Here is a 26,294-nt window from a genome sequence, read left to right as displayed (position 1 = left end):
ACGGAGCCTGGAGGTGCAGGCGGCACCTCTCGGTGGCTTCGAGTGGCTGGGGTGATGGTGTTCCCTTGGTCAGCTCTGGTGGCAAACCTGGCTGGCCCTCAGGGTAGGCAGTCAGCCCAGTGCCCAGCAGAGGGGGCGACCGCTGCCAGACATGACCCATGACATGGCCGTCACAGAGCAGTGGCTGAGCGTCAAGACCCTCACCTGGTGGGAGCCCTAGGAGGGGTGGTGGTCCAGTGGGCAGCTTGCGGGGAGTGGGAGGTACAGGTTGGGGGTGTTGGACAGGTTGGGGGTGTTGGTGGACTCAGTAGGCAGCTGGAGGGGGAGTGGGGTAAAGGGAGTGTGGGGGGTGAGGTGGGCAGCTATGGGGTATAGGGGACACAGGTGGGAGGGGTGACAGGCCAGGTGGGCAGCTGGGGGGAGGCGGGGGACACAGGTAGAGGGTTGGTGGGCTCCGAGTGCCTCTGAGTCCAGCCTCTGGTTGCCTGGAAGTCCAGGTTGGATGGAAGCCTGTACACTTCGGGCCGGGAATGGGCTGTGGGGCCTGCCAGGTGGGCCCCTGCACTGCAGGCAACGGAGACCGTTCTTAGCAGATGTGGCAGCTGCAGGCTCTACTGGGCCAGGACCCATGAGGGCCCCACCCCGCATGGACTCCACAGACCCAGAGCTGGAGCTGCTCGCCCCGCCCCGCCCCGCCCCTGGAGGCCTACACCCCTGCGCCATCTATGTCAGGGCAAGGCCATGACCCCAGGGTGGGGGGGCCCGGGTTCACCCGCCTACACCAAGGTCCTCTGGGGCCCAGGACTTGCGAGCTCATCCCATCAGCCGTCGTCAGGGCCTCGAGCAGGAAACTGGCGTCGACTCCGCAGGGCAGGCCCACGTGAGGCAGCCCAAATCCCTCGGGTAGCGTCCGCATCCCCACCTTGGAGCTTCCCTGGACTCGTGGTGCACGTGGACCCGGGGCGGAGCCTGCGCTCCAAACACGGGGCAGGTTTTATTGCACAGCAGCTGACGGCTTCCCCAGTGCTGGGTCGCCAGGGAGTCCGGAGTGGTCCTGGTGCTGCTGAGACGGGCGCTGCCTCCTCCCGCCCACAGCGCGTCATCCCCTCACCAGCCGGCACCTGCAGCCTCCCCTCCTGAAGGGAACCCCGCACCCAGGCCGTGCTGTCTGGCAGGCACTTTTGGCTTCAGTGCCACAGCCCCTCCCAGGCTGCTCACACCCGTGGCCCACAGACGTGTCTGCACAGCAGGGCTTCCGCCTTCCCTGGGAGGCCCACGATGGGAGACAGGAGATTTGGCCCAAGGGCCTGTTGCTGCAGGGGCACCACTCACGGAGAGGTATGGCTGGGTCAGTGGGCAGGCCCTTGACACTAAGGCTGCTCCCACCCCCACAGCAGCCTGGCAATGCCCACGGCCTGCTGACAGCTCCTTCACAAAGCGACCTCTCCAGGGAACATCAGCAAATAAACCCCGTGTGGTTCAGGGAGTCAGGGCCCGGGCCCTCTGGACCTGGGTACGCAGGGTGGGCATGGGGCAGTGCTCTGCACACCTGGGGCTGCTGTGCTCGCCACCGTGGTGACTGCAGCAGGCGGGAAGCGGGTCTCAAGGCAGGCAGTGCCAGTGATGGAGCGCGGCCAGCTGGGCTGGCCACCCCCACATCTGCTCACCCCCAATGACCTCCAAGCCCAAGGTGTGATAGCAGGGCCTGCTGTGTTCGGGAGCATACAGCAGCGTCCACAAAGCACGGGCCGCGCGCCAGCTGAGCTGGCACCACCCTGGCAGAGGGCTGGCCGTGGCTGTGCAGTGGTTCTGGGCAAGCCGGCGGCCGGCTCCCTCAGTCCTGCTTGTCCCCTCTCTGCCTCCAGGGGTAGATGAGCTCCCCAAAGAACAGCTTGCGGCACAGGGCACCCCAGGAGTCCTTGGGGTGGCAGCCACAGCTGGGGAGACGGTAGGTGTGCATCACGCGGCTGTAGGGCAGTGGGTTTATCTGGAAGGACAAGGGCGGCGGTCAGCGGGGTGGTCTGAGCTCCAACCCCATCTGCAGAGAGAGGGCGGGGGCAGGCAGTGGTGGGGCAGGGCCAGCACCGTCCCAGACATTCCCTCGCCTGTGGGACAGGCCGGTCCCAGTTCCCAGGGAGGCAGGTGAGCCTGCAGCCAGAAGGGAGCACTGTGGGGAGGCAGGAGCTGCATCTCCCCTCGGGGCTGCCCAACTCTGAGGGGCCGTGCTGCAGGGACACACACCCCACTCCAGGACTCACTCAGTCGGTTCTACTCCACCCAGAACTTGAGCCCTGTGGGACCCAGGGCAGCCCCAGCCAGCCAAGGGCGCCTCTGACACAGGGCAGAATGGGCCCCATCCACAGGACACCAGTGTCCTCAGGCCCTGCGGGTAAGGGGGGGTATTCCCGGGTGGGCCTTGCCCCTCAGCTCCACTGGACCCTCCCTGTGCCTCATCGCAGGCTGGCATGGTGCCATCCAGACACTACACCCAGCTGACCCCACTGTTCCAGAACAGGGGCAGCAGCATAGGACGTCCTGGCCACAGGGGGCCTCACCTGCATCAGGAGGCGGAGGGGCCTGCCGGCCTCATGCTGCAGGACACGGAACTTCACACCAGCTGCAAGAATAGCAAGGGGCTTACGAGGGAGGACGTGTGGGGGCCAGCTCCACGCATGGGCAGAGGCTGGAGGTACCTTCCTCTCTGAGGGGCACCCAGGTGCTGCTGGCCGTGGCCACCCACGAGGCTCTCCCTGCCCCTTCCCCACCCCAACTCCTGGATCTCGCTGCCAGGGCAGCATCAAAGCCTCCTGCAGCCAGGCGCAGTGGCTCATGCCTGGAATCCCAGCATTTTAGGAGGCCGGGGAGGGGGATCACGAGGTCAGGAGTTCGGGACCAGGCTGGCCAACATGGTGAAACCCCATCTGTACTAAAAATACAAAAATTAGTCAGGTGTGATAGCTTGTGCCTGTAATCCCAGCTACTTGGGAGGTTGAGATGGGAGGATCACGAGGTCAGGAGTTTGAGACCAGCCTGGCCAAAATGATGAAACCCCCATCTCTACTAAAATAGAAAAAATTAGCCGGGCACGGTGGCTCACGCCTGTAATCCCAGCACTTTGGGAGGCCGAGGCGGGCGGATCACGAGGTCAGGAGATAGAGATCACAGTGAAACCCCGTCTCTACTAAAAAAAAAAAAAAAAAATTAGCCGGGCGCGGTGATGGGCGCCTGTAGTCCCAGCTACTCGGGAGGCTGAGCCAGGAGAATGGCGTGAACCCGGGAGGTGGAGCTTGCAGTGAGCCGAGATCGTGCCACTGCACTCCAGCCTGGGCGACAGAACTAGACTCCGTCTCAAAAAAAAAAAAAAATAGAAAAAATTAGCCGGGTGTGGTGGCACACGCCTGTAATCCCAGCTACTTGGGAGGCTGAGGCAGGAGAATCGCTTGAACCCAGGAGGTGGAGGTTGCAGTGAGCCGAGATTACACTATTGCACTCCAGCCTGGGCGACAGAACGAGACTCCATCTCAAAAAAAAAAAAAAAAAAACGCTTCCTGCAGAGCTCCACTGAAAGAAGCCAAGTGTCCGGCAAGCAGGGAAGAGCCCCAGTGAGGGACAGGCGCAGGCTGTGCTGTTGAGTGGACAGGGTTTTCCGGCAGAGCGGACAGGGTACTTGCTGGATGATGGCCGCCTTGCTGGCTCTTAGTGCCTCTAAGTTTGCTGGGATTGGCCGACTCAGGACCCACCACACCCCTGGCCTGCAGTTCAGGCTCCCAAGCCCAGAAAATCCCAAGGCAGAAGAACAAAGGCCTGTGGCCTGGATCGCCCGGTGTCTGAACCTGCACCGGCAGATGAGTCTCTCCAGCTCCTGGAGGCAGCTGGTCCTGCAGACCTCTGGGACTGGGAGGCCCTGTCCTCCCTGCCCACTTGCTCATGTCTACCACGGCTTCCAGGCCGGAGGCACAGCGGCCTGTGCTGTCCTTGCTTCTGCAGGGCCCACAGGTGTGGTTCCCCTCCACCCGCCCAGGGACAGCTGTCCAGTACGCAGCACTTACCCGCCAGCCTGTAGGGCCGGCAGAGCCGAAGACCCAGTGAGTACAGCGGCAGGGAGTTGATGAGGTCCACGAGCAGATGGATCAGGCCCTGCACAGCGACCACCAGGAGCCGGAGCTGTGGCAGAGGAGCGCTTAGGACCGGCCTGGCCAGGCGTGCCTGGGGGCAGAGCAGCCCGACCCCATCCTGGGCCATGATGAAGGGGGCCCAGAGGCTGCAGGGCCCTGGGGAGAGCAGGGACCACACCCTGAGCAGGGCACAGAGCCTGCCATTGGGCCTTGCCCTGGAGCAAAGCTGGAGGTGGAGCAGTCGGCCCTCCCACCAGGTCAGAGGTGCCTCCCCACAGCCTTACACGCAGAGGGGATCGAGGCTTGGGGATCAGCCAGGTGCTGGAGGTGGTTCTGCTCACCTCCCACTGTCTGCCCCAGTGCGGGCACCAGGGAAGGCGTCCTGTGTGCCCACCTGCCGTGGGTCCTCCCACCAAGCCCCCAGCTGTGTGTTCCAGGCCAGTGAGGGGTCTTCCCGACCAGGCTAGGTCCCTGCCTGCTCCAGGGCCCAGCACACACTGCCCAGAGGGTCCTGAAAGGCCACCCACGTGGCCTGCAGCGGGAGACAGCCCGCCCCACAGCTGACAGCTCCCAGGCAGTGCTGGCAGGAACCACACAGAGCACTGCAGCCAGGCCCAGTGGCCACAGCCAGTGCCCAGGCCTGGGGGTGCTCAGCTCACCAGGGTGAACACCAGGTAGTACAGGGCCGTGGTTGGCAGGAGGAAGAGCAGGATGGTGAAGAGCAGAGTCCCGATGAACAGCTGTGGGGAGGGGCCGGCACGCCGGACATCAGCAGGACCCCGCGCCCAGGGACGGCCCAGCGCTGCGCCCTCCCCCATCCCGGAGCTGCCGTCAGGACTCTGCGGCTTCCTGAGGGAACTCGGGACAGCCTGCTCAGTAGCAGGAGGGCTGTGTCCACCCACCCCATGGACTGGGGGACTCGCAGGGGAGACAGGTGGGGGCCAGACCAACCAAGAGGGTGTGTGGCCACAGTCACCAAGAACACACTCTGGATGGCAGCATCCAGGGGCTGTCAGGCGTGAGCAGCAGATGGGACAGCCAGAGCCAGCCTCTTAAGTCTGGGCACCACTAGGGCCTGTACCTGGGTCACCCCAGTCTCTGACCCAGGGCACCTCTAGGCCCTGTGCCAGCATCACCTTCAGGGCCGTGTGTCTGTCTTTTCTTTGTGGCCCAGGGAAGCTCTGCACCACTTCAGAGCCCCACGTACAGCCCACACCGCAGACTCGGCACCTATTCCCAGGGCCTGTGCGGGCCTGAGCTGCAGGACGGAGCAGGCTGCCCCCTTGTGGTGCCCAAGTAGCCGCGCTGGCCCGGTGGACGCAGGCGGGGGGCAGTCAACCCTCCAGCCAGGAACCCTGCCTCATACCTGGTCCAGGTCATAGGAACAGGAGTCCACGCGCTGGCGCAGAACGTTCCACTTCTTCCCCCGGAACAGACGCCAGAGCGAGGATAGACCGTGGATCTTCAGGCAGTACAGCCTACAGGACGCAGTGCTGTCAGGCCCGGCCCGCCCCCAGCCCCACTCACCCCGCCCCCGCCCCGGCCCCCCCCCCACTCGCCCGCCCCGCCCTTCTCCAACGCCCAGCCGGAGCCTCTGCACCTCCCGGGGGCGGTGGGGAAGGGAAGCCCTCGCCCACCTGGCGCCATAGACGTAGAAGCAGTAGATGTGGAAGGTGAGGAGGGCGATGATATCCGAGAGCAGGGACAGGGCCACCGTGAGGCCCAGGCAGGCCGAGAGGCCCACGTGCCACAGGATGTGCTCGACGAAGGGGGACATGAGGTGGATGTAGCCTGGCAGGGTGGGGTTGGCCCTCAGGAGGTGCTCAGACCCCAGCCCTCGGCCCAGCACAAGCCTCACACACACAGGACGCAGGAAGCAGAGTTGGGGGTGCAGGAGGCGGGGTGTGGCTGGGTCCCTACCCTCTGCAGCAAGCTCCAGGGTCCCTGGGGCCCCCGCCTTCCCTGCACTCACTGATCCACAGGTGGATGTGGTAGAGGAAGAAGCGGCCCAGCACCTGGTCCAGTGCACGGTTCATCTTGAGCCCAGCGGGAGCGCCCATCAGCCACTGCAGCAGGTGCTGGAGCTCCTCGGCCACGTGCTGCAGGGACACGGGCCACGCTGGGGCAGGGGCTGCCAGGCTCAGCACCTGCATCTCCCCAGGCTCTTTCGTGACGGGTCCCCACCCTGGTCAGCCTTCCCTCCGCCAGGGGCCGCTGCATCCTAGCGTGGACAGCACACGGGCTCCCCTTCACAGATGGCTCCGGGACTGGGGTCTGAGAAGGCTGGTCCGGAGGCGCTCTCCGCCGGCCTGGGTGACATGGCCGGGCACGCGGCCCCCTGCCTGCACCCACCTCCACCATCTTCCTCCCCTCTCACTACCTGGGCCACGGGACCCACCAGAGCCCTCAGCCCCAAACACGTGGACATGCCGAGGCCTGGCAGACCCTGACTCAGCTCCAGCCTTGCAGGGGGCGCCCACAGCAGACACAGTCCCTTCCAGAGACCCCATCACGGAGGCTCGGGCTGCCCGGGATGGCCACAGGTAAGCGACACAGTGCAAAGTCCATTAGGGTCACAGCAACAAGGCAGGAGGGCAGGTCCCCAGAGGGAGGATGACGTCAAGTTGAGAGCACAGGCACCCCCAAAAGCAAACAGGGAAGGAGGGTCTTGGCCGCCCAGGAAGAAACCCAGCATCCAGAGGCTGTGCTGGCCCCCGGGGGCAGACCCCAAGGGAGCCTAAGCCTCCCCACCAAGGAGACAGTGACACCTTGGCCCCCACTTGGCCACTGCACAGGCCCCTTCCAAGCCTGGGCCAAGGCCTCAGCCGCAGCAGGACTGGCAAGAAGGAGAAAAGGGGGGCTGGGCGCGGTGGCTCACGCCTGTAATCCCAGCACTTTGGGAGGCCGAGGCGGGTGGATCACGAGGTCAGGAGATCGAGACCATCCTGGCTAACACGGTGAAACCCCGTCTCTACTAAAAATACAAAAAATTAGCTGGGCGAGGTGGCTGGCGCCTGTAGTCCCAGCTACTCGGGAGGCTGAGGCAGGAGAATGGCGTGAACCCGGGAGGCGGAGCTTGCAGTGAGCCGAGATCGCGCCACTGCACTCCAGCCTGGGCGACAGAGCGAGACTCCGTCTCAAAAAAAAAAAAAAAAAAAAAGGAGAAAAGAACGTTCTTTTTAAATAAAACTTATTTAATATTTAAAGGATAAGAGCTTGGCAGCAGGAAGAGACTTTCATTTTTAAATTAATTATTTATATTTCTGAGCACTTCTGCAAAAGAGAGGTCTAGGACAAGGAAGGCCAGAGGCGGGTGCGGACGACCACAGGCAAAGTCGCCAAGCCCCTTCCCAAGCCCTGCCCCTCCTTCCTTCTGGGTTGGGCCTCCCTGCACCTCCGCAGCCCATGGCAGACAGACGTGCCTACTGCTGCCCCCAGAGGCCTGGCCTGGCCACAAGCAGGCCCAGTGCACACCTGCAGCCCACACAAGACCCACCCAGCCAGGCCTCGAGGAGGCCTCCACAGAGGCCCAAGGGTGGGCCAAAGAGCCAGGGACCACCCCTGTCAGGAAGACAAGCTCCTAATGGAAGAGACGGGGCTTTGGTGCTGAGGGAGGAAGACAGAGAAGCTGAAGGCCCAGAGGCAGCATGGAAATACATTAGGTCTGCAGAGATGGGGGCTGCACCCAGCTGGAAATGGGCACAGACCATGCAGGGAAGGTGGGAGATGGGAGACAAGCTGTGCCCCTGGCTCTCAGCACAGGAGTTACAGAATCAACACAGGGGCAGGGCAGGAAGTCCCAGCCGGGCTGCACACGGACAGCCCTGGACAGGGAAGGTTTCATGACCTGGCTCTGCAGAGGGCCCCAGAGAAACAGGAGAGCAGCGCTGACCTCAGGTAGGGGCCACAAGGGAGACACCACGACGCTGGGCCCACAGGGCGAGGCGGGCTCCCCAGAGCCTCAGCCCAGTGGCTCCTGCACACGGCCCCTTCAGAAGGAAAGGGGGGGCGTGCCTGCAAGGCCTGCCCTGCCCAGGTCCCAGCGCCCCTGGAGTTCCTGCTCCTGGTCCCGGGGAGGGCCATGTCTCCAGAGCATGGAGAAGGTAGAGCTGGCTTTGGGGTGGGGGTGGCTCTGGTCCGGGAAGGCTCTGCTGCCCCAGGAAGGGTCCCCATGCCCACCCAGGACACCAGGCTCCACCCCAGTCCACTCACGTCAGCCACAGGAACGAGGGCGTCGGCCAGATGCCCAATGCGGCTTCTCCCGTGGAGCCAGGACAGTAGCGTGAGGCCCAGGGCCACGTCCAGCAGCACGGAGGCCACTGTGTTGGCCTTCCTGGAAGGGAGGTCCGGCCCAGCCGGCATGAGGGTGGCCAGCACAGCCTGGGGCCGCAGGAGGAGGCCTGCCTGGCTGGAGGGGTCAGTGTGGTGCGGAGGGGGATGGGGAAGGGACCAGAGGGCACACACCCAACCCTGCAGAGGAGACCAGGGCAGGCCCACACCTCATCAGCTGGGCAGAGTTCTCCGCCTTCCGCGTACTGAAGATGAGTGTGAGGTGCTCCAGCCGGTGCCGGAGCTGTTCACACGTGGAGAGCTTGCTCCCGAGGAAGGACAGGGGCCAGAGCCTGAACACTCTGTGTGGGAGCGGAGAGGAGTGACGTGCCCCTGTCCAGATCCTGCTCCCACCGTTCCCACTGTGCAGGGGACCACAAACACCCAGGCCACACTCCTGAGCTCAGCGGGATAGGGGCAGGTAGGAGGGGCCCTCGGTGGCCCATGTGGTGGTGGGCAGTGCTCACAGCACCCACCTCACAGTGCACACGACTAACACAGAGCCTGGCCTCCTCACAGGTGCTGACCCTGGGTCAGTGACCCTGTGGTCACCACATGCTCCCAGAGCTGTTGCCAAGGTAGCACCTGCGAGCCAACAGCAACTCCCACGGGCCCAGGGCCTCGCCCCGCCGATGGGGCCCAGAAGCCTGGGCAGGGGTCTCCTGGGCTGACTGGGCTTCTCACAAGGAAGAGCACCCCAGGCTTCCAGAGTAGGGACCCCCAGATCTAAGGCAGGGGGCAACTGAGGGTGACCCCCAGCTGCTCCCCACGCGGTGCCTCCGCCAGGCACATGAGGTCTCCTGTGGAAGGGGGCCCTCTGTTCTCAGTCACAGCTCAGGGCCACCCCCATGCCCCCCAGGGCCCTTGGGCTTAGACTGACCCCTGGCCAGCAGCACCTGTGAGTGTGGAGAACAGCAGGGCCTGTAGACCACTCCCCCAGGCACACGGGGCCAGCAAGTGGATGACACCCCCACAGCCCATGAGCACTGCAGTGCCCAGAGGCCTGCTGGGGGCACGGGCTGGGCTCAGGCCAGCGGGCCCGTGCGCCCTCAGGAGTGCCCCCCGGTGGCAGCAGTCTCATCTGTGCTCACCATGTGATTTCTCTTTCAGGGACCTGAGCCACTGAGGTTCACCCTCTATACCTACTGGGAGGGCCCCTGGCAATCCCTGAGGCTGCCCGGAGACCTGGCTCTACCCCAGGGGTGAGGGACACCCTCTGAGAGGCGAGGGTTGGGAGGGCAGGATGGGGCCAAAGCCCGGCTGCAGGAAGTGGGGAGGGGGCCTGGGCCCAGGAAGAGCCCATCTGGGCCTCTGTGCCCACTACAGACAGAGGGACAGGCCAGCACTCACGGAGCGCCCCTCTTTGCCACCTCCCTATCCCGGGACACCTACCGGCAGGCACCAACGGCTGAGACCAGTGACAGCAGGCTGGCCAGCAGCAGACAGACGGGTCCCGAGGCTCGCCTGGCCAGCTCCACGAGGATGCTGGCCTCCACGCCCTCCGACTGCCAGTGGCTCAGCCGCACGGGGCTCTCATCGAAGCGGTCGCTGCGGAAGAGGACCTCACTGCGTGCCACTGTGTCAAAGACCACAGCCAGGCCCCCCGTGCTGGCAGGGGTGGCTCCAGCCTGGCAGTCGGGCAGGACGGTGGGCGGGTGTAGCTGTGACAGCAGCACCTGGCGCTGGTCATAGAAGATGAGCATGACCTGGTCCTCACCAGGGGCACTGGGGGCAGCGGGCGCTTGCCGGTGGGTGACCTCGCATCTCCAGAACGTGCCGCCTCTCTCCCGGCACAGCTGCAGCCAGGGCTCATGGGGGAAGACGGCACCCAGGCCCTCCAGGAAGCGGCCCAGGCTCTCCTCGGGCTCCTGCCGGCAGTGGCACCAGGTACCCAGCACGGCCACGCCCACCTGGCTGGCCTGCCGCACCTGAGCCAGGAGCTGCTTGACCTGGATGGGGATGAAGGGAAAGTGCAGGACCGCCAGGACCACGGCGCTGCTGTGCTCCGGAACCCACCTTCCCACCAGCAGGCCGCTGTCCACCGAGACGCAGCACGTGGGGAAGAAGGCCTTGAGCACCATGCTGGGAGGCTGGAAGAGAAGATGAGAGGCTCGGCTCAGAGCTGCTGCTGCCCCCCACCGTGGGCTGCGGGATGTGGCACAGACGGGCTGACAGGTGCAGCCACAGGGCCACAGGTCGGGGCACCTCAGCTTCGAGTTCGGTGGTGGAGGCCATAGGGCCCCTTGGCTGCCACCTCACATGGGCCATGCTGCTCCAAGGGGCAGCCGGAGCGCTGTCCCCACCTCCACCCCAGGCCCTCACCCCAACCCGCATGAGGCAGCCACGCACATGCAGCCACCAGGCCTGCCCTACTATTTCCAGACGTGCCGGCCCAGGGCACAGTCTCCTCAGCACCACCTGACGGGGTGTGGGGCCGAACCGAACTCCAGGCTTCTTATTTTTGTTTTTAAGAAACCCGATCAGAGAGATGTTCTTAAAGGTGTAGCACATGGAGAGCTATACAATCTCATTAGCAAGGTCACGCCAATTGAAACCGTGACAAACCATGATTCACATATTAAGCAAGAATAAAGATGAAAATTTAAAATGAAGTGCTGCTGGGTTGCCGAAACTACCCTCGTGCACACGGTGGGCGACCCCCCAGGTCCCTGCCTCTCACAAGCCCCTCCCTGGGGGCAGGAAGGACCTGCCTCATTGCTCAGGGAGCAGGCTCAGCGCACACGGGGCTTCGGCCTCCACTCTGACCCCCGCCCACGGTGGGACCCGGGCAGTGCCTGCCTCTCCCGGACATCCCCACAGCCACCCCAGGGCATATTTCTCTCCAGAATGTATTTCTCCAACCTTGTGGGTGCCTAGAAACGGGGAGAGAGAGGCTCACAGGTACTGGAGAGGTGGAGGAACCGCGTCCTGCACTCTCAGGCTGAGGGACACCAGCCTTCCAAGGTGGCCTCTGAGTAGGAAGCCACCCAAGCCCCTGCAGTTCCCAGGCCCTGGGCCTCTCCTCCCCCTTTCTCACAGGTCCCTGCCGAGCCACACAGCCAGCTGGGGCTTCCTCCTCCTCCACTGCTGCCCTCCCCGGCAGGGTCCCACAGGGCAGGAGGACCCCCTAGCGGTGGGAGCACTGCTGGCCGGCTGGCTGGGCCGCTCGCCTTCCTCAGACACAGAAAGCCCCATCTCGCCTGCACAAAGAGTGGAGCAGCCACCCTGAGCAGATACCCCCCAGGATGGAGCCCACACTCGAGGGAAGGACATAGCTTGGCCTGAGCCTGGGTCTAGAGGTCCCAGTGCCCACCACACCCTTAGGGACAAGGGAACAGAGCGGGACGCCTGGAGGTTCCAGAGCCCGCCACGCCCTTAGGGAGGAGGGAACACAGTGGGACGCACACCTCGGGGTGGTGTGACCTGGAAGTCCTCCCCCGAAGCTTGGAGGGGCTCTGGAAGAGGCCTCACACAGAAATGCCTGGGGCTTAAGAAGTCCCTGGTGCAGCTGCTCTCCTCCCATGCAGGCAGCCCGCACCGGGGCTGGAGGGTCCCACCACTCAAGGCCATGGGTTCTAACTGGAAAGAGCCCTTCTGGGTCGGGCGTAGAACTCCACAAATGCCCATTTCCTCAGTGGCCAGAGAGGGCAGGCGGCGGGTGGACGCCTGGAGGCCAGCTGAGGTGGGGCACCAAGGACACCGTGACAGGGCCAGAGCAATTCTGCCTGTGAGGGGCCCAGTGCATCTGGCTGTGTGACCACCATAGGCGGACCACCCAGCTCAGCCCAGGGACTCATCACGCCCTGCTGGGGAAGAGCTTTCACAGGGACTAAGGAAAACCACCCACAGAGATTGTCGGAAAAGAAACACAATTGGTCTAACAGTAAACAGACGTTCTCGGGGGAGCTGGTTCTGCAGTGGGCTCACTTTGGTTAAATTCACCGAGCTGTGTGCTCAGGATCTGTGGGCTTTCTTTGTGTGTATTCCTTGTGCTTCATCTACAAAGTTTACCTAAAAAAAAAAAAAAAAAAAAAAAGCAGCGCCTTGTGTCTACTGAAGGAGATGGGAGGGCAGAAGCTGTTCTTATCTGTCGGGTAGTGAGACAGAACTCAACGTGCCGTGGGGCAAACGCCCGTCACACTCCCACCTCAGCCTCCGGGACGGTCGGCGGCACAAAGAAGCCTGCACTAGAGGCTCCTGCGATCACACAGCCAGAGGAAGATGAAAGAGAAGCGATCGATAGCAGAGGAGGTGCGGGACGGGAGAAAGCGGCAGAAACACCGGCAACGTGAGCATCTTTAAAGACTGAGGGGAAAAATCACACACACACACACACACACACACACACACACACGCGCCAGGCTGAGGGGAAAAATCACACACACACACACACACACACACACACGCGCCAGGCTGAGGGGAAAAATCACACACACACACACACACACACGCGCCAGGCTAGCCACAAGAGCTTCCTCTGCTAAGAACGAGCCCGAGTGCTCTTGTGAGGCCATTCCCAGACCAGGCAGATAGGGAGGTCGACCACATAAAGCAGTAAGACTTCCCTCTTGTCCCGTGAATGAGGGCTGGGTGGGACCCCTGCCAGTGAGGACGGGCCAGGGCCATCTCTGGCTGAGCCGCCCCTCCCTGCCACCGCTCCACAAGAGCTCCGGAGAATTTGCGTTTCCCAGCGCCTTGTTTGAAAAATAAACACGAACCGGGCGCGGTGGCTCAAGCCTGTAATCCCAGCACTTTGGGAGGCCGAGGTGGGCGGATCACTTGAGGTCAGGAGCTCAAGACCAGCCTAGACTAGGGGTGAAACCCCGTCTCCACTAAAAACACAAAAATTAGCCGGGCGTGGTGGCGGGCGCCTGTAGTCTCAGCTACTCGGGAGGCTGAGGCAGGAGAATCGCTTGAACCCAGGAGGCGGAGGTTGCAGTGAGCCGAGATCATGCCATTGCACTGCAGCCTGGGTGACAGGGCGAGACTCCCTCTCAAAATAAATACGTAAATAATGAAAAATAAACACGAGTTCAGCCTGGGCAACATGGTGAGACCCCGTCTCAAAAAAAAAAAAAAAAATCAAAAAACAAAAAAAACCTTGCCCTTCCTCAAGCAGGCTTTCCCCTCTCATTTGGGAAGAGCCTCTGATTCCGTTTTTTGCCCTTTCCTGCAACCCGGGACAACTGCGAAGGGCCCACAGCCAGGCCCGGGCCACCGACCGCCCTTGCACAGAGTCCACAGGGGCCCAGGTGGGCGCGGGTCGGAGGGCGCGGGCCCAGGGGCGGCCCCACTTCCCGGAGGAAGAACCAGCGGCGCCGCGGGCGGGAGTGCGGGGCCCCCAGCCCGGGCCCGGAGACGCAGCGGCGCTGCCCGAGATCCCGCCGCGCGCCGCCCACCCCCCTGCTCACCGGGTGCTCCCGGGGCCGCGCGCTCGGGCGGCAGGGTCCGGATGGGGTTGGGAGCCCGGTTGGGCGGGCCCGGGCAGACGACGGCGTTCGGTGCCTCCAGCCCAGCCGCGGGACCCGAGCCCCACTTCCGCCGGCTCCGCGCGTTGCCGCGCGACGGTCCGGCCCCCAAAGGCGCCCGGGCTGCCCGCCTGCCCGCCCGGCTCGAGCGTTCCGCGGCGCAGCGTGCCCGCCCAGCCCCCAGGCCCAGACCTCCCGAGCCAGCCTCTGGGCTGCCAGCCCTCCGTCAGCTCGGTTTCCTCGCCTGAGAAACCGACTGGACCTGGCCTTCGTGGAACCCGGACCCCGCCTTGCTCCCAGCCTCGCCAGGTGAACAGGTCCTCAGGCCCTGCGGGATTCCAGGAGGGCCCCGGCCCCAGCCCGGTCCCGCCCCCCTCACCCTGCTGTCTGCAGAGGGGCCGCCCCCAGATCCCCAAGGCCAGTGGTGCCGGGAAGTTTGAACCCTGGTAGGACCAGCCCAGAGGCTGCCGCCAGCGATCGTCAGGAGAGAACACACAGGCGTCCAGCGCCTCCCGATCCCGGGAACAAGACCCCAGCCCAGACCTCAGCAGCAACTATGTTTATTGAGCACCCAACTATATCGCCCAGTTAATCCCCCACCCACAGGACCCAGACATATGAGGGACCTTTCATGGGTGGTGTCCTGTGATACAGGGGAGCCCCACCTCCCCACCCCACAGGGGTAGGGCCAGACACCATCCCCTCCCAGCTCCCTCCCCCATACAGGCCCTTCCCTGGACCCAGACCCACGGGGTAACCCAGACGCCTCTCCTTTCATGCCTCATTGCCCCACTTGTAAAATGGGAGGAGAGGGTTAGACCCCTGTTTTTTCTCAGTTTTCTAAAGCAGCAGGAGTCTCTCCTTGTAGGAAGGCTCCCCCAGGCCCTCCCGGCACAGCTGCACCATAAGCACAGAGCTGTTTGTCCCTATTTGCAGAATGAAGGCCCAGACAGCTTTCATTCATGGGGACGTGGAAGAAAAGGCATCTGGGGTTCAGCCAGCCATTGGCCTCCAGACACTCCAGGGTTACCTTCCCCTTACCTCTGCCAGGCCCAGAGAAGCTACTGGAGACTCAGGACTCTAGGTCGCTCTGATGTTGGGGACACTTCGGGTCTACACCCCTGCCCCAGGCCGCCCCACCCAGCCCAGCCCAGCCACACCCTCCCTGCCTGTCTGCCTCTGATTGGGAGGCCTGGGCGTGGGCACCTGGCAGGAGAGCCTGCCTAGCTGTGTGCCAGCAGCTGGCCCAGGATCTCAGGGCTTCAGCTGCCAGCCCCAAAGTCCAGGCATAGGGTCTGAGTGGGCGTGGGGGACATGAATGCAGGGCCCAGGGCACTGAATGGGGACAGCAGAGAGCGGCCCCGGCAGGGGAGGCTGCAGGCCTGGCAGGCACTGACTCTGGGCTGCCCCTGAGATCCGGAGCCTCACCAGCAGGAGAACTCGAGCCCAGCCCAGGGGGTGCTGGCATCAGGCAGGCAATGCCCATAGTCTGGAGGCTCCACCTACCCCGAGGACTCCTCCCACGGTGATCCAAGGGCCTTGGAGCTGGCCTCAGGCACAGGAGGCCTGCTCCAACCCAGCCTCAGGTCAGGCCAGCTCCTTGAGGCCCTGGTACACCTTGATGGAGTTGTCCTTGGCATCAGCCACCAGGAGCTGGCCCTGGGGTGCACAGGCCACTCCCAAGGGCTGCCCAAGCCCCTCCGACACCAGGCAGATGGGTGGCCCAGCCCGGGGAAACAGGGTCACTTGGCGCCTCTGCTCGTCTGCTACAATAATGTTGCCCTCTGAGTTGGAGCAGATGCCTGCTGGGCAGCCGAAAGTGTGCCCCGTCCAGCCCCCCAGGGAGCCCAGGGGCTGGTGGGCACTGCCAAACAGCCTCACATCCCCAAACTCCTCACTCACAGCAAGGCCCCCATCAGGCCCCGGGCCCACCCAGCAGGGGCCCTCCAGACCCAGCATGGAGGCTGGGGCCAGGGGCTCCCAAGCAGGGCTCAACGTGAAGCTGTGCACAGCCCCGGGCAAGTAGTCTGTCACCAGGAGGCGGCTGAGGGCATCCACAGCCAGCCCTCGGGGAGACAGGAAGGTGCCCACGGTCACCCAGCGGCCTCCGGGGTCCTGGGCTGTGTGCTGGAGGGCATGGACAGCCCCGTGGATGGGATCGCTGACCACCACAAGCCCTGACGCTGTCACAGCCACATCCTCTGGAACGAAGGCCCCGGTCCCCGGAGTGCAGCAGGGCAGGAGGCAGACGGGGCGTCCCTCCAGATCCAGCACATGGACACAGGGTGCAGCTCCGGCCGTGAGGAAGAGCAGGCCATCGCGGGAGCAGTGCAGGCCCCGGGGCCCTCCTGCAGCCCCTGCGGGCACCCGGATCCGCCCAAGCAGCCGGGGCTGCCGGGAGCCAGTGGAGTCTCTAGGCAGGTCCAGCGTGAGGTGCAGACAGCCGGAGGCCGGAGTCCAGTCAGTCGTAATCACCGTCTCAGCTTCTCTGCGGGTGGATCACGTTTGGGGCTGCAAGACAGAGAATAAAGCCCCACTGTGTGTGGGAATGGCAGTCACTCCTCCAGTGCCCTCCTATGAGGCTGGGTCCTCCAGGTCCCGAGGGTCTGCCTGACCCCCAAGCCCAGTGGCCACCTAGTGTCTAGGTGCCTGGAACTCGAGTCTGGGAGACACATGACCCATGGAGCTCGCTGTGGGTTTTCCCCTGAGCCCCAGCTGCGCTCACGGGCATCAGACAGATAAGCAGCATTTCTCAAATCCATCTGCCTACGGAACCCCTTTCTACCTGGGGGTCACCCACACATAGCCCTTCTACCTGAGCCCCTCGGTGAGGGAGACTTCTGACCCCTTGGGGCGAGGCAGCCTGTCCCGAGGGCCTCCACCTGCCCCACCAAGAGGCCCGGGGAAGGGTCTCTTACCTGGGGCCAGTCTCGCTGGGCCCTGCTTCGGGGCTGGGTGGCTGCAGCCTCTGTTGTTGGAAACTAGAACAGAGGAAGTGGGAGGAGCCACTGGCAGGGACGCAGCTGGACCGGGTGGAGGAGAGAGAGCGCAGTCTCAGGCCTCGGCCCGGAAGCTTCTATGAAAGAAAAATCAAGTCTCCTGAGGACTCCCCATGCTGCAGCGTTCCTGCCTCTGCACCTCGTTGCAGGCTGTGCCCTCTGCCTGGACACTATTCCCACGTCCCCTGCACGGCCGGATGCCATGCAGCCCACCCCCCTTCAGGGGGTCCCCCACGGTCCCCCCACAACCAGCAAGTTCATTACTCCGAGTGGCAAGGCAGCCCCAGGCCACCACCTCCAAGCAGGGTCCTTGGGTCTGGACCAGGGTGGGTGACCTGCTGGCTGAGGCACCCTCCACGAGGCCTGTCCTGACAGCGAAGAAGGTCGTGCGCGTCTCCACACCTGGGAGACGGGTGCTGTTGCCCCCAGCAAGGCCATGCTCACCTGTTTGCCCAGTGGGGGTGATAAACTGGGGTGCAGTGGACATGTGGGGTGCAGTGGACATGGGGGGTGCGGTGGACATGGGGGGTGCGGTGGACATATGGGGTATGGTGGACATGTGGGGTGCGGGGCTGAGGATAGGGAGTCTCCCTCAGAGTCGGGACTTAACACCTCCTGGCTGCCTAGGGCCCCCTGCAGCGCCTCCAAGAAGCCTCTGGGTAGAGGGGCCCAGCTGGGACCTGTCCCCACAGCACTCCGCGCCTGGCCAGGCAGCACCCCAGCTCTGGCTGCCCCAAGGCGGTGGGTGCCGATGCTATCTCCCTGGCAAGGCGACACCCCAGCTCTGGCTGCCCTGAGGCAGAGTCGGGGCTGATGCTATCTCCTCAGTAGTTAATGGGGCCCGCTACCAGCCTGCTTGGACTGGCTGCAGCCCGGCTGGCCCAGCCCAGCTCAGGGAACTAGGTGCAAGCAGGAACTGCTTCTCCTCCTGGGGGGTCAGCGTGGGCTCCAGGGCCCATTCCAGGGTGGGCGTGGAGGGTTTAGCCAGCTCCCCCAGGAGAGAAGTGATTTGCTGTGGGGGTCCCGGGCACCCCTCCCTGCCTGCCCATCCCCTGCCCGTGGGAGGGCCAAGCCAGGCCATGCCGGGAGGGAGGCAGTGAGCCGTGAAGGCCGATACCTATCTCGGCTGCAGGGGCTGGCAGGGGCCAGCAGAGCCCATGCTGGGTGAGCAGCCTCTAGCCACACAGCCTCGGGGCCACCGTTTAACCGCTGGAGAGCTGACATTAGCGCTGCCTTGCTGAATTCAGAGGCAAGAGGATGCTCAGGGGTCCGTGCCCACCCCCGACATAGGCCAGATCACCCCAAGCAGCCCAGATCACATGCCTTTCCTTGCTCAGCTCCTGACACTGACATCCCGCCCACCCCCAGACCCCAGCCCCGCAGGGAAAGCGCAGCCCACAGTAGAGGGCGACAGAGGCCCGGGAGGACTACTGCCCACCCAGGACTCCCAGGCCAGGACACTTCCTTAAGGGGGTGTCCAGTCGGCTACACTAGGACCCCAAAGGAAGGAGGCCCAGATGGTGTGTGTGAACACAATTCTCCGTTTTAATGTCCACAATTGTGATCAATAAATAACTGTGACCTCCCATGTCCCTGTGTGGCCCCAGGGAAAAGCGTTGGCCACGGCCCGTGGGGGTCTATCCACATGCATGCGGGGGTGGGGCAGGTCCCAGGCCTTGGCCATGGGGCTGGGACAGGTGAGGGGCGGGGGCTGCAGGAGAGGGGCCGGCACACTGCGGGCAGAGACGGTCGGACCTCAGGCGCTGCTGGTCAGACCTCGGCGCCCACAGGGCTGGGGCAGGTGAGGGGCGGGGGCTGCAGGAGAGGGGCTGGCACACTGCGGGCAGAGACGGTCGGACCTCAGGCACTGCTGGTCAGACCTCGGCGCCCCGGGGGCTCTGCAGACCACAGACAGCCTCAGGGGTCTGGGAACTCCCTGTGGTAACACAGGTGCCCCAGCCACTGCCAGGAATGACAGGGTCATCTGAGGCCGGGAGGGGGAGCCCCGGGGGTGGGACACTGGAGTCGGCCTCACACTTTGTGGTGTGGCCGGAGAAGGGTTGGGGCACTGCAGGGCCCAGCATGCTGGGTGGCTCGGGGGTACCCCTGGTCAACATGGGACTCAGCTCGGGCTGCCCCCACGCCTCTCCAAGAGCCTGGGGCCCCTTGGCAGGCGCACGTTTCACAGACAGGTCGAGGGGTGCGTCGGGTGGCCTCGCGGCCCGCTCCAGTGCCCGGTGGATGGTGAGCAGCTCCAGGCGGATCTTGCCCAACTGCTCCCGCAGGGGTCTTGGGGCCAGGCCCCCCGCAGGCCCCAGCTGCCCCAGGCGCCGTTCCACCCTGGCGTAGTCACCGAGGGCCCGGGTCAGGTCTTCACCCACATGCTCTGGGCTTCCTGGCACTGGGCCCCGTGGCTGCGGTGGGAGGGGGCCCTCGGGGCCGGGGGTTTCAGGGCCGCCTGGCTCCCTGTCCTCAGGCCACAGCGTCACAGAGGGGCTGGTGGGCAGGCTGTGGGGTGGGAGCCGGTCAGGAGGCCACACTGCTCCCACGGCGCCTCCGGCCCCAGCCCCTCTCCCCTCATGGCCTCTGCCCTGCGGCCCCAGCCTAGAGCCTGGGCTCTCCTGGAGACCCCGAGAACCCCCACGCTGGTTCTCGGGTCTCAGTTCCCCTCTGTGGCCTGGAGCACACTTTCCCAGTGACTGAGCTCAGGACAGACCCCAGCTACCATGCCTAGCCGCCAGGCCCAGCCACCCAGCCTCCATGCCCAGCCACCCAGCCGCCATGCCCAGCCTCCATGCCCAGCCACCCAGCCGCCATGCCCAGCCTCCATGCCCAGCCACCCAGCCGCCATGCCCAGCCGCCATGCCCAGCCGCCCAGCCGCCATGCCCAGCCTCCATGCCCAGCCACCCAGCCGCCATGCCCAGCCACCCAGCCTCCATGCCCAGCCGCCCAGCCCCTCCATCCACCCCAGGAACCGGGAGCCCAAGACGCCCACCTGCTCCGGGAACAGAACCTCGTCAGGCTGGGGGGTGCCTTCGGGAGCTCCAGCCTGCTTCCCAGGGACAGCCTCTTCCTGGGGTCACTCTGGGCTGCCCGCTCCAGCTCCCCCTCCTGCCCTGGGTCCCTGGGGGTGACTCGGGGCCATGGCCCCAGCCCTGGAACTAGCACCTTCAGCAGACCAGGAACTAGAGTCCCAGGGGTGCTCTTGGGGGAGACAGGGGCCTTGGCAAGGGCAGCTTTGCCTGCTGGCAACCCCAGAGTGTGCTCCAGAAGCAGTGGGTAGTACAGGCGGGGGCCCAGGGTGGGGCGCTGAGGGGGCTGCGCAGCTGGGAAGGCCGCAGCCGGAGGCAGCAGGGGGCTGGCTGAGGCCAGGAAGGGCACGTGGGCCGCAGCGGCCAGTGAGGGCCCCAAGAAGGAGCAGAGGCCTGGGCTGAGCGGGTAGTTGACGCCCAGCAGAGACAGGTGGAGGCTCTGGGCCTCAGGGAACTCCCCTGGGGCAGGCGGGGGATAGCAGGGGACGCTGCCCTCAGGGCCCGCTGAGGCCACATCCCCTGCAGCCACGCCCCTTGGGCCCCCTCCCATCCCCAGCTTCCACGACTCAGGCAGGAGCCCACTGGGGCCGGGACCCTTCCGGGTGGCCCTAGCCACAGGGAGTGGTGGCCCTGGGGACCCCTCGGCCCTGGGCTTGGGGCCTCCGCCACGGTGCAGGGAGCGGACATCAGCGACCACGAGGTCAGGCGTGGGGACAGCATCCAAGGGCTGCGCTCCCTGGGGTTGCCTGCCGGGGTCGGGCTCCTCGGGACGGTCTGGGGTGGGTGCACGGGGCCTGGGTGTGGCGGAGCCGCGGCGGCATGCCCAGTCCGGGGAGTCCAGCAGCAGCGACAGGGAGTCCTTGCAGAGGCTGTACTTCATGTGGTTGTAGAGGTGCGACTTCTCCAGGCAGGTGAAGGGGCACTGGAAGCATTTGTAGTTGTAGGGTTTGCCCCAGGGCCGCGGGATGTAGTGTGGCTTCTTGGGCTTCCGAGACCGTGCCCTCGCCCCTGTGCCTACGCGGCATGAGCCTGCCTCCCGTGACATGGCAGACTGCTATGGGGCAGGGCTGGGCACCATGGCCACCTGTAGATGGGGCCACAGTCAGTGCCAAGCCTGCCTCTGACTAACTCCCCACTGTTCTCCATCCAGGGCTCCCCCGGCTCCAGGGACAGGAGCCTGGGTGCCCTGTCCCCCCTCCGCCCTGCACCACCCCCAGCCCCATCCTTCGGCTCCTCCCCACACACACTTCCAGGGTGGCAGCAAAGTGCAGGGCACCAAAAAAAAAACAAAAGTCCAGGCCCCCAAGCTGCATCTCACTCCGATCAGCAGCACGTCATTTCTGAGTGTTAAGTGACGCCTGGGCAATATTGGAAAGGCACACCAAAAAGGTGTTCATTGCTTATCGGAAATTCGATTTTAACTAGGCATCCTTTATTTTATCGGTTGACCCTACACAAATCCCACCTCTGAGGCTGGCCAATTTCTAGGATAATTCAGCCCACACCCATCTCCCCACAGCATGTGAGTGGCTAAAAGAATCAGCGTGACCAGGGCTCACTCCGGGTAGACGTCAGCCTCCTGGTCTCATTCCCTCCAGCAACGCTGGCCCCTGCCGATCTGCCTGCCCCTGTTCAAAGCCGAGGAAAAGGCACTGAGACGAGACACCAACAGAAGGGCCTGTGTGGGATGATGCTGCGTGTGCACATGTGTGCGTGCATGTGCACACATGTGCGTGCGTGTGTGCATGTGTGTGCGTGTGCGCGCGTGTGCATGCCTGTGTGTGTGTGCATGTGCGCATATGTGTGCATGTGTATGCGTGTGCGTGTGTGCGTGTGTGCATGCGTGCATGTGTGTGCGTGTGTGCATGTGTGCGTGCGTGTGTGTGTCTGCACGCGCGCACACAGCCTGCTCCAGCAGGGCGTCAGGTGGGCACTGGGAGTCTCTGAGGGGGTCGGTCTCATGTGGGGCCAGGCCAGGCTGTGGGGAGTGGACGTCCCAGCATGGCCCCACGGCTCAGCCACCTGCTCAGCCCAGCTCCATCTGGGTGGCTTCAGGCAGGTCAGTGGCCGAGCCTGCAGCGGCCACACTCAGCCAAGACCCGCTCCTCCCCACGCCCCGCAAGGCGCTGGTATGCACGCCACACTCCATCTGGGCCACCACCTGGGCTGTCCACCGCCCCAGCACGCGCCTGTGTGGGGTGCACAGCCTACAGGCTCACACGGAGCCCTCACCCAGCACCCAGAGAAGCCACCTCCTGAGCTCAGAACAGAGCCTGCCACCAAGTGCGGGGCCCTGGCTGCACACACATCACACCCCATCACGACTGACATGGCTGCTTGTCTGTGGTAACACACTCACTGCACACCCAGGTGTCGGGGGCTTTCCAAACCACTCCAACACAGCACTCACGAATTCACACAGGCCCTACACACCGACTCCCCAGGACACACGCAGACATGGCTGGGAGTCACACCCATGGTCATGCATGGCCGGTAGGTTGAGCAGGGTAGGGCTGGGGCAGTGCTGTCTGCTGCCCGCAAAACACTGTGTTGGTACCGTTGGGGGGACGATCAACAGGGCTGGAGAGGTCCACTCGTCCAAAGGCTTGGGGCCCTGCAGGGGGTCACGGGCTGCGGGAGCAGGCAGAGGCTGACCAGCTGGTTTGTGGCTGAGACAGGGTGGGGGTCAGGAGGCAGGGGCTGGGCGAGGAGAGGGCCTGGGGCTCCCTGAGGGACTGCAGACCCGGCCTGGACCGGGTGGTGGGTGCAGAGGCGGCCCCTTCTCCCTGCCCACCGCCCCCCCACCCCATGTGGATGACAAATGGGTGTGGGCGCTCCGGCGACAGAGGCGGCTGTGCCGGGCCATCGATCACCCAGCCCTGGGAGCCACACAGCTGTGCCGACTGATGCCACAACCCATCCCACCTCCCAGCGGGGACTGGGGGCTCCTGGGTCAGGGGCTTGTCCAAGGGGCTGTCTCAGCAGCTGCTGACCCCATGGGGACCCGGAGGATGCCTGGCACCCACCTGGTGTGTGTACACAGAGCAGAGGACACCCCCGGACAGCAGCCACACGCACACACAAAGGCACACGCACTCACACGCTCGTCCCAGGCGGACCCGGCAATTGCTCCCCGGGCAGCCAGCAGCCCTATGCCAGGCCCCGACACCCAGCCCCACTCACCTTTCCCTGTCTGGGCGAGAACCAGTGGCATGGAGGGCACAGATACCCCCCCAGGGCAAGAGGGGGCACCCAGCAGCCGGGGATCCTGACCGGCCATCCGCAGATCCCGCTACCCCCTGGGAACGCGGGGCTCCCCACACAGGCGGGTACGGAGAGCGCAAGGTCAGGCTCCTGCCCCAGACCCCAGACCCGGCCCCTGCCCTCCCCGCCTGGCACCTGAGGGCGGCCCTCCCTCCCCTCACGCTGCTCCTGGACGCCTAGAGGAGAGTGGGGGGGACCCGGCCGTCCCTCGCGCCCCCCCCCACGCCTGGCCACCCGCCGCCCCCGCGCCCCGCGTCCAGTCGGCCCCGCGACGCCCCAACTTGCCGCCCCCGCGGCTCCCGCCGCTCCTACCTGCGCCCGGCCGGGAGCGGAGCCGCCAAGTCTGTGAGGCCGCGCGTGGGGCGCAAACTTCCCGCCCCTCCCCGCCCCGCGCCGGCCCCGACTCGGACCACGCGGACGCGCTGGGGCTCTGAGGGTGGGATGCGGCTCCCGCGGAGGAAACTGAGGCCCGGCGCCGGGCGCCGGACCCCCGAGCCCACGGTCCCTCGAGCGGCAGCGACTCCCGCAGCCTCCGCCGCCGCCCGCGTCCCCCCGACGCCGCTCGCACCTCCCGAAGTTGGCGGCAGAGGCGGGCGCGCGTGCGCCTGGGCTCCGGGCTCCGGGGGGCGCTGCGACCTCCGACTGCGCTCCTGGCGGGAGGGAAGGAGCAGCCCCCGGCCCGAGCCCCGCGCCCCCTCCTCCCGCGCGCCCCCCGCCGCCCCCTCGTGCGCACTCACCGGCCTTGTGCGCCGGGACCGGCTCAGCTCTCTGGGTGCGCGGTGGAGCGGCCGGGAACCCGGGAGGCAGTGCCCGGAGAGCGGACTGCAGCGCAGGTATGCGGCCGAGTCAGGGGCGCCCGGCACCTCCCGCCCCCGTCGCCCGCAGGCTGCCGCGGGGGTGCGCAGAGGCCGCCAGGTCTCCCGGGTCCCCGCCGCGGCGTGACGGGTGTCAGCGGCACGGGGCGCGGGAGAGGGGCCGTCAGCGCTCATCCGTCAGGGCTCTGGCCCCTGACAGCCGCAGGCCCACCCAAGGCAGGGCTCAGGGGGGCTGAGCCCCAGGACAGGGGGACCGCGGACTGAGCCAGCGGAGCCGGGCTCCTTTCCTTGCCCTCCTGGGGCGAGCCCTGCCCTCCGTTCTCTCTTCCTCCAAACAGGAGGCTGCCTGGACCGGCCCCTCGCACCCCGCCCTGCCCGCTGATGGCCTCCACCTGGGGCTGGTCTCCAGGCACCCTCCCCCTTCCTGGATGCGGACCCCTCCAACCCTCACTCCCGGCTCCGCTGGGAGGTGCCTCAGGGCTGCCCCACCAGGCCACGCACTTCCCTGCTGTTTGAAAGACCCTCTGCCCACGGGAGTCCCCTCCTGAGAGGACCTGGGGCGGTGGAGGTGAGAAGCAGGGCCGGGGAGGGGCCTGGACCCCCAGCCACACCATGAAGCCCTTTCCCCAATGTCCTCCTGGCCAGGGCTGCTCCCAGCCCCACCTCCCCGGCTGCACCAAGTTCCAAGCAGCTCCCTGAGCTGCCAGAACGTAAAGGCTTGGAGCCCCACTGCTCAGCTGGGTCCTAGGGGAGATTCACCTGACCGGCCTGCTCCCTCCCAGACGCGGACACAGGCATGGCTGGGGCAGAGCCCCTGCCTTCACTCAGGAGAGACGTCCTAAACCCGACACATGTGATGGGCGGCCGTCTGGGGGTCTCCAGCCAGAGAGGCGTGTGCTACTCCCCGTTGGCTCTGAGGCAGCACAGGGAGCCCGGCCCACATGGCTCCCCGGGACCTGGGGCTTCCTGCAGGCTCAGCTGCGGGCTCCGGGGCTGTCCCCAGCTCAGGTCGGGTTCAGGGGTGCCTTGGGGAAGAAGGGAGGACCCCACGGGACTTCTGGGTGTCACCCCTCGAATGGGGCTGAGAAGAGAGCCCAGCAGCATCTCCCTGTGGTCCTGACCCGGCTGCTGGCAGAGCTCCCTGGTGGAGCCCACCCAGGGTCCATGAAAAGCAGTCCCTGGTTCTGGGGTGGGCATGGGGCTCTGTCTCCCTCCTGCCTCCATGCCACCTTCCTGACACAGCCACCCACGCCCGTCTGAGGGAAGTCCCTGGGGTGGGGCAGGGGACTGGGAGGGGTGCTGTGGATGGCAGAGCATGCCAGCCTTCTCTCTGCCCGCCTGGCCTGGCCCAGCTGACCAGCTGACCGTGCAGGCAGCTCCGGGCCGGGAGACAGCTTGGACTGCCGTCACGCCAGCAGCCCCGTGGAGAGCGGGGGCCAGGAGGCCGGCTGCTTCCATACATAGACCCTACTCTGGACATGTTCAGCCGAGCACTGCCCCAGGAGACTAGGGTCCAAGGTCACCCTGACACCGGTAGTCCCTCACCGGCCAGCCCGAAACTGACCCCTCTGAAGGTCTGGAAGAGGCCACAGCTGACAGCACAGGAGACCAACTGGCCGGAGGCTCTGGTCATCGTCTGGGGAAAGGAAAATAGGGACCAGGGAGCCCTGGTCTTGGGGCATCTAGATCTCAGCATGCAGGAAATAAAGCCAGTGAAGCTCAGGGGGCCAAGGAGCCCCAGAGGCGGAACAAGGCTGTGAAGGAGCTCCCCACCCCTCACCACCGATTGCGTTTGCAGAAGTTTGCATGAGAAGAGAAGAGGGGCAGCCCCCAGAGGAGCCCAGGGGCACAACTTGGACGTGTTTCTGGCCTCCCGGAAGGGCTCTGGCAGCGAGGATGAGGAGCCCTGCACTTGCTGGTGGGGGTCCTGAGATTCGGCCGTACGCGGGGTGGGGGGTGAGGGGCATGTGAGGCCAGTACATCGTGTGCCCAGATGACTGTTGCCATCACGAACAGCCAGGGGAGGCCGGGTCGTCAGTGCCAGCACCCCCCAAACACAGGGCCCCCTGGGCACATCAGCTTCTTCACTGTGACTATGACCCACTTGCTGGGACCCAGCCCTTGCACACTGGGCTGACTTTGGGTATGGAGAGGTGGCCTCTGCTTCCTGAGGCAGTGACTGGGACTCTGTTTTGGCACCTGTGCCCCCACCCCACCAATTTCCTGGGCCACGGCCCCCATCTGCAGAATGGGCGGTGGGGTGCTCAGTCT

At 65.3% G+C, this 26,294-nt stretch overlaps 3 protein-coding genes across 10 annotated transcripts; all 3 read right to left on the bottom strand.

Annotated features, from left to right (window-relative positions):
* Positions 1–946: 946 nt before the first annotated feature.
* On the bottom strand, positions 947–15,004 carry PIGQ (phosphatidylinositol glycan anchor biosynthesis class Q). Of its 4 annotated transcripts, XM_015442139.3 has the most exons (12): positions 13,856–13,971; positions 12,372–12,455; positions 9,837–10,534; positions 8,615–8,746; positions 8,328–8,448; positions 6,088–6,214; positions 5,753–5,906; positions 5,482–5,593; positions 4,775–4,855; positions 4,050–4,164; positions 2,556–2,617; positions 947–1,987 (listed from the first exon to the last, which is right to left on the bottom strand). In XM_015442139.3, exons 3-12 carry the CDS (start codon positions 10,523–10,525, stop codon positions 1,835–1,837), a joined length of 1,746 nt encoding a protein of 581 aa, XP_015297625.2. In that variant the 5' UTR covers positions 10,526–10,534; positions 12,372–12,455; positions 13,856–13,971; the 3' UTR covers positions 947–1,834. The 4 variants fall into 4 exon arrangements, with proteins under 4 accessions (XP_015297625.2, XP_015297626.2, XP_015297623.2 ...); XM_015442140.3 differs by lacking the exons at positions 12,372–12,455; positions 13,856–13,971 and adding an exon at positions 14,954–15,004; XM_015442137.3 differs by lacking the exon at positions 12,372–12,455.
* Positions 15,005–15,146: 142 nt separating this feature from the next.
* On the bottom strand, positions 15,147–16,900 carry NHLRC4 (NHL repeat containing 4). Of its 2 annotated transcripts, none has more exons than XM_005590771.5 (2): positions 16,831–16,900; positions 15,147–16,448 (listed from the first exon to the last, which is right to left on the bottom strand). In XM_005590771.5, the coding sequence occupies exon 2, from the start codon at positions 15,869–15,871 to the stop codon at positions 15,500–15,502; it is 372 nt and encodes a 123-aa protein (XP_005590828.2). In that variant the 5' UTR covers positions 15,872–16,448; positions 16,831–16,900; the 3' UTR covers positions 15,147–15,499. The 2 variants fall into 2 exon arrangements, with proteins under 2 accessions (XP_005590828.2, XP_005590827.2); XM_005590770.5 differs by having other exon boundaries at positions 15,147–16,423.
* A 1,534-nt stretch (positions 16,901–18,434) lies between these two features.
* PRR35 (proline rich 35) lies at positions 18,435–25,281 on the bottom strand. Of its 4 annotated transcripts, none has more exons than XM_045382512.2 (3): positions 24,783–25,281; positions 19,908–21,028; positions 18,435–19,419 (listed from the first exon to the last, which is right to left on the bottom strand). In XM_045382512.2, the coding sequence occupies exons 2-3, from the start codon at positions 20,987–20,989 to the stop codon at positions 18,786–18,788; spliced, it is 1,716 nt and encodes a 571-aa protein (XP_045238447.2). In that variant the 5' UTR covers positions 20,990–21,028; positions 24,783–25,281; the 3' UTR covers positions 18,435–18,785. The 4 variants fall into 4 exon arrangements, with proteins under 4 accessions (XP_045238447.2, XP_045238443.2, XP_045238446.2 ...); XM_045382508.2 differs by lacking the exon at positions 24,783–25,281 and adding an exon at positions 23,946–24,333; XM_045382511.3 differs by lacking the exon at positions 24,783–25,281 and adding an exon at positions 23,521–23,768.
* Positions 25,282–26,294: the final 1,013 nt, after the last annotated feature.

Source organism: Macaca fascicularis, chromosome 20, assembly GCF_037993035.2.
Source record: "Macaca fascicularis isolate 582-1 chromosome 20, T2T-MFA8v1.1".
Lineage (NCBI taxonomy): Eukaryota > Metazoa > Chordata > Mammalia > Primates > Cercopithecidae > Macaca > Macaca fascicularis.
This window is presented reverse-complemented; position numbering and strand designations above follow the sequence as displayed.

Bases quoted from the DNA above. Each gene is read 5' to 3' on its own strand.
- PRR35 (XM_045382512.2), bottom strand. From the start codon at position 20,989: ATGTCACGGGAGGCAGGCTCATGCCGCGTAGGCACAGGGGCGAGGGCA. The intron at 19,420-19,907 runs GTGGGCGTCTTG...CCCACCCCACAG, and splicing joins AGGTTCTGTTCCCGGAGCAG to CCTGCCCACCAGCCCCTCTG.
- NHLRC4 (XM_005590771.5), bottom strand. From the start codon at position 15,871: ATGCTGGGTCTGGAGGGCCCCTGCTGGGTGGGCCCGGGGCCTGATGGG.
- PIGQ (XM_015442140.3), bottom strand. From the start codon at position 10,525: ATGGTGCTCAAGGCCTTCTTCCCCACGTGCTGCGTCTCGGTGGACAGC. The intron at 8,449-8,614 runs GTGTGGGCCTGC...CCTCCCTTCCAG, and splicing joins AACTCTGCCCAGCTGATGAG to GAAGGCCAACACAGTGGCCT. The intron at 1,988-2,555 runs GTGAGGCCCCCT...TTGTCCTTCCAG, and splicing joins CCCTCCGCCTCCTGATGCAG to ATAAACCCACTGCCCTACAG.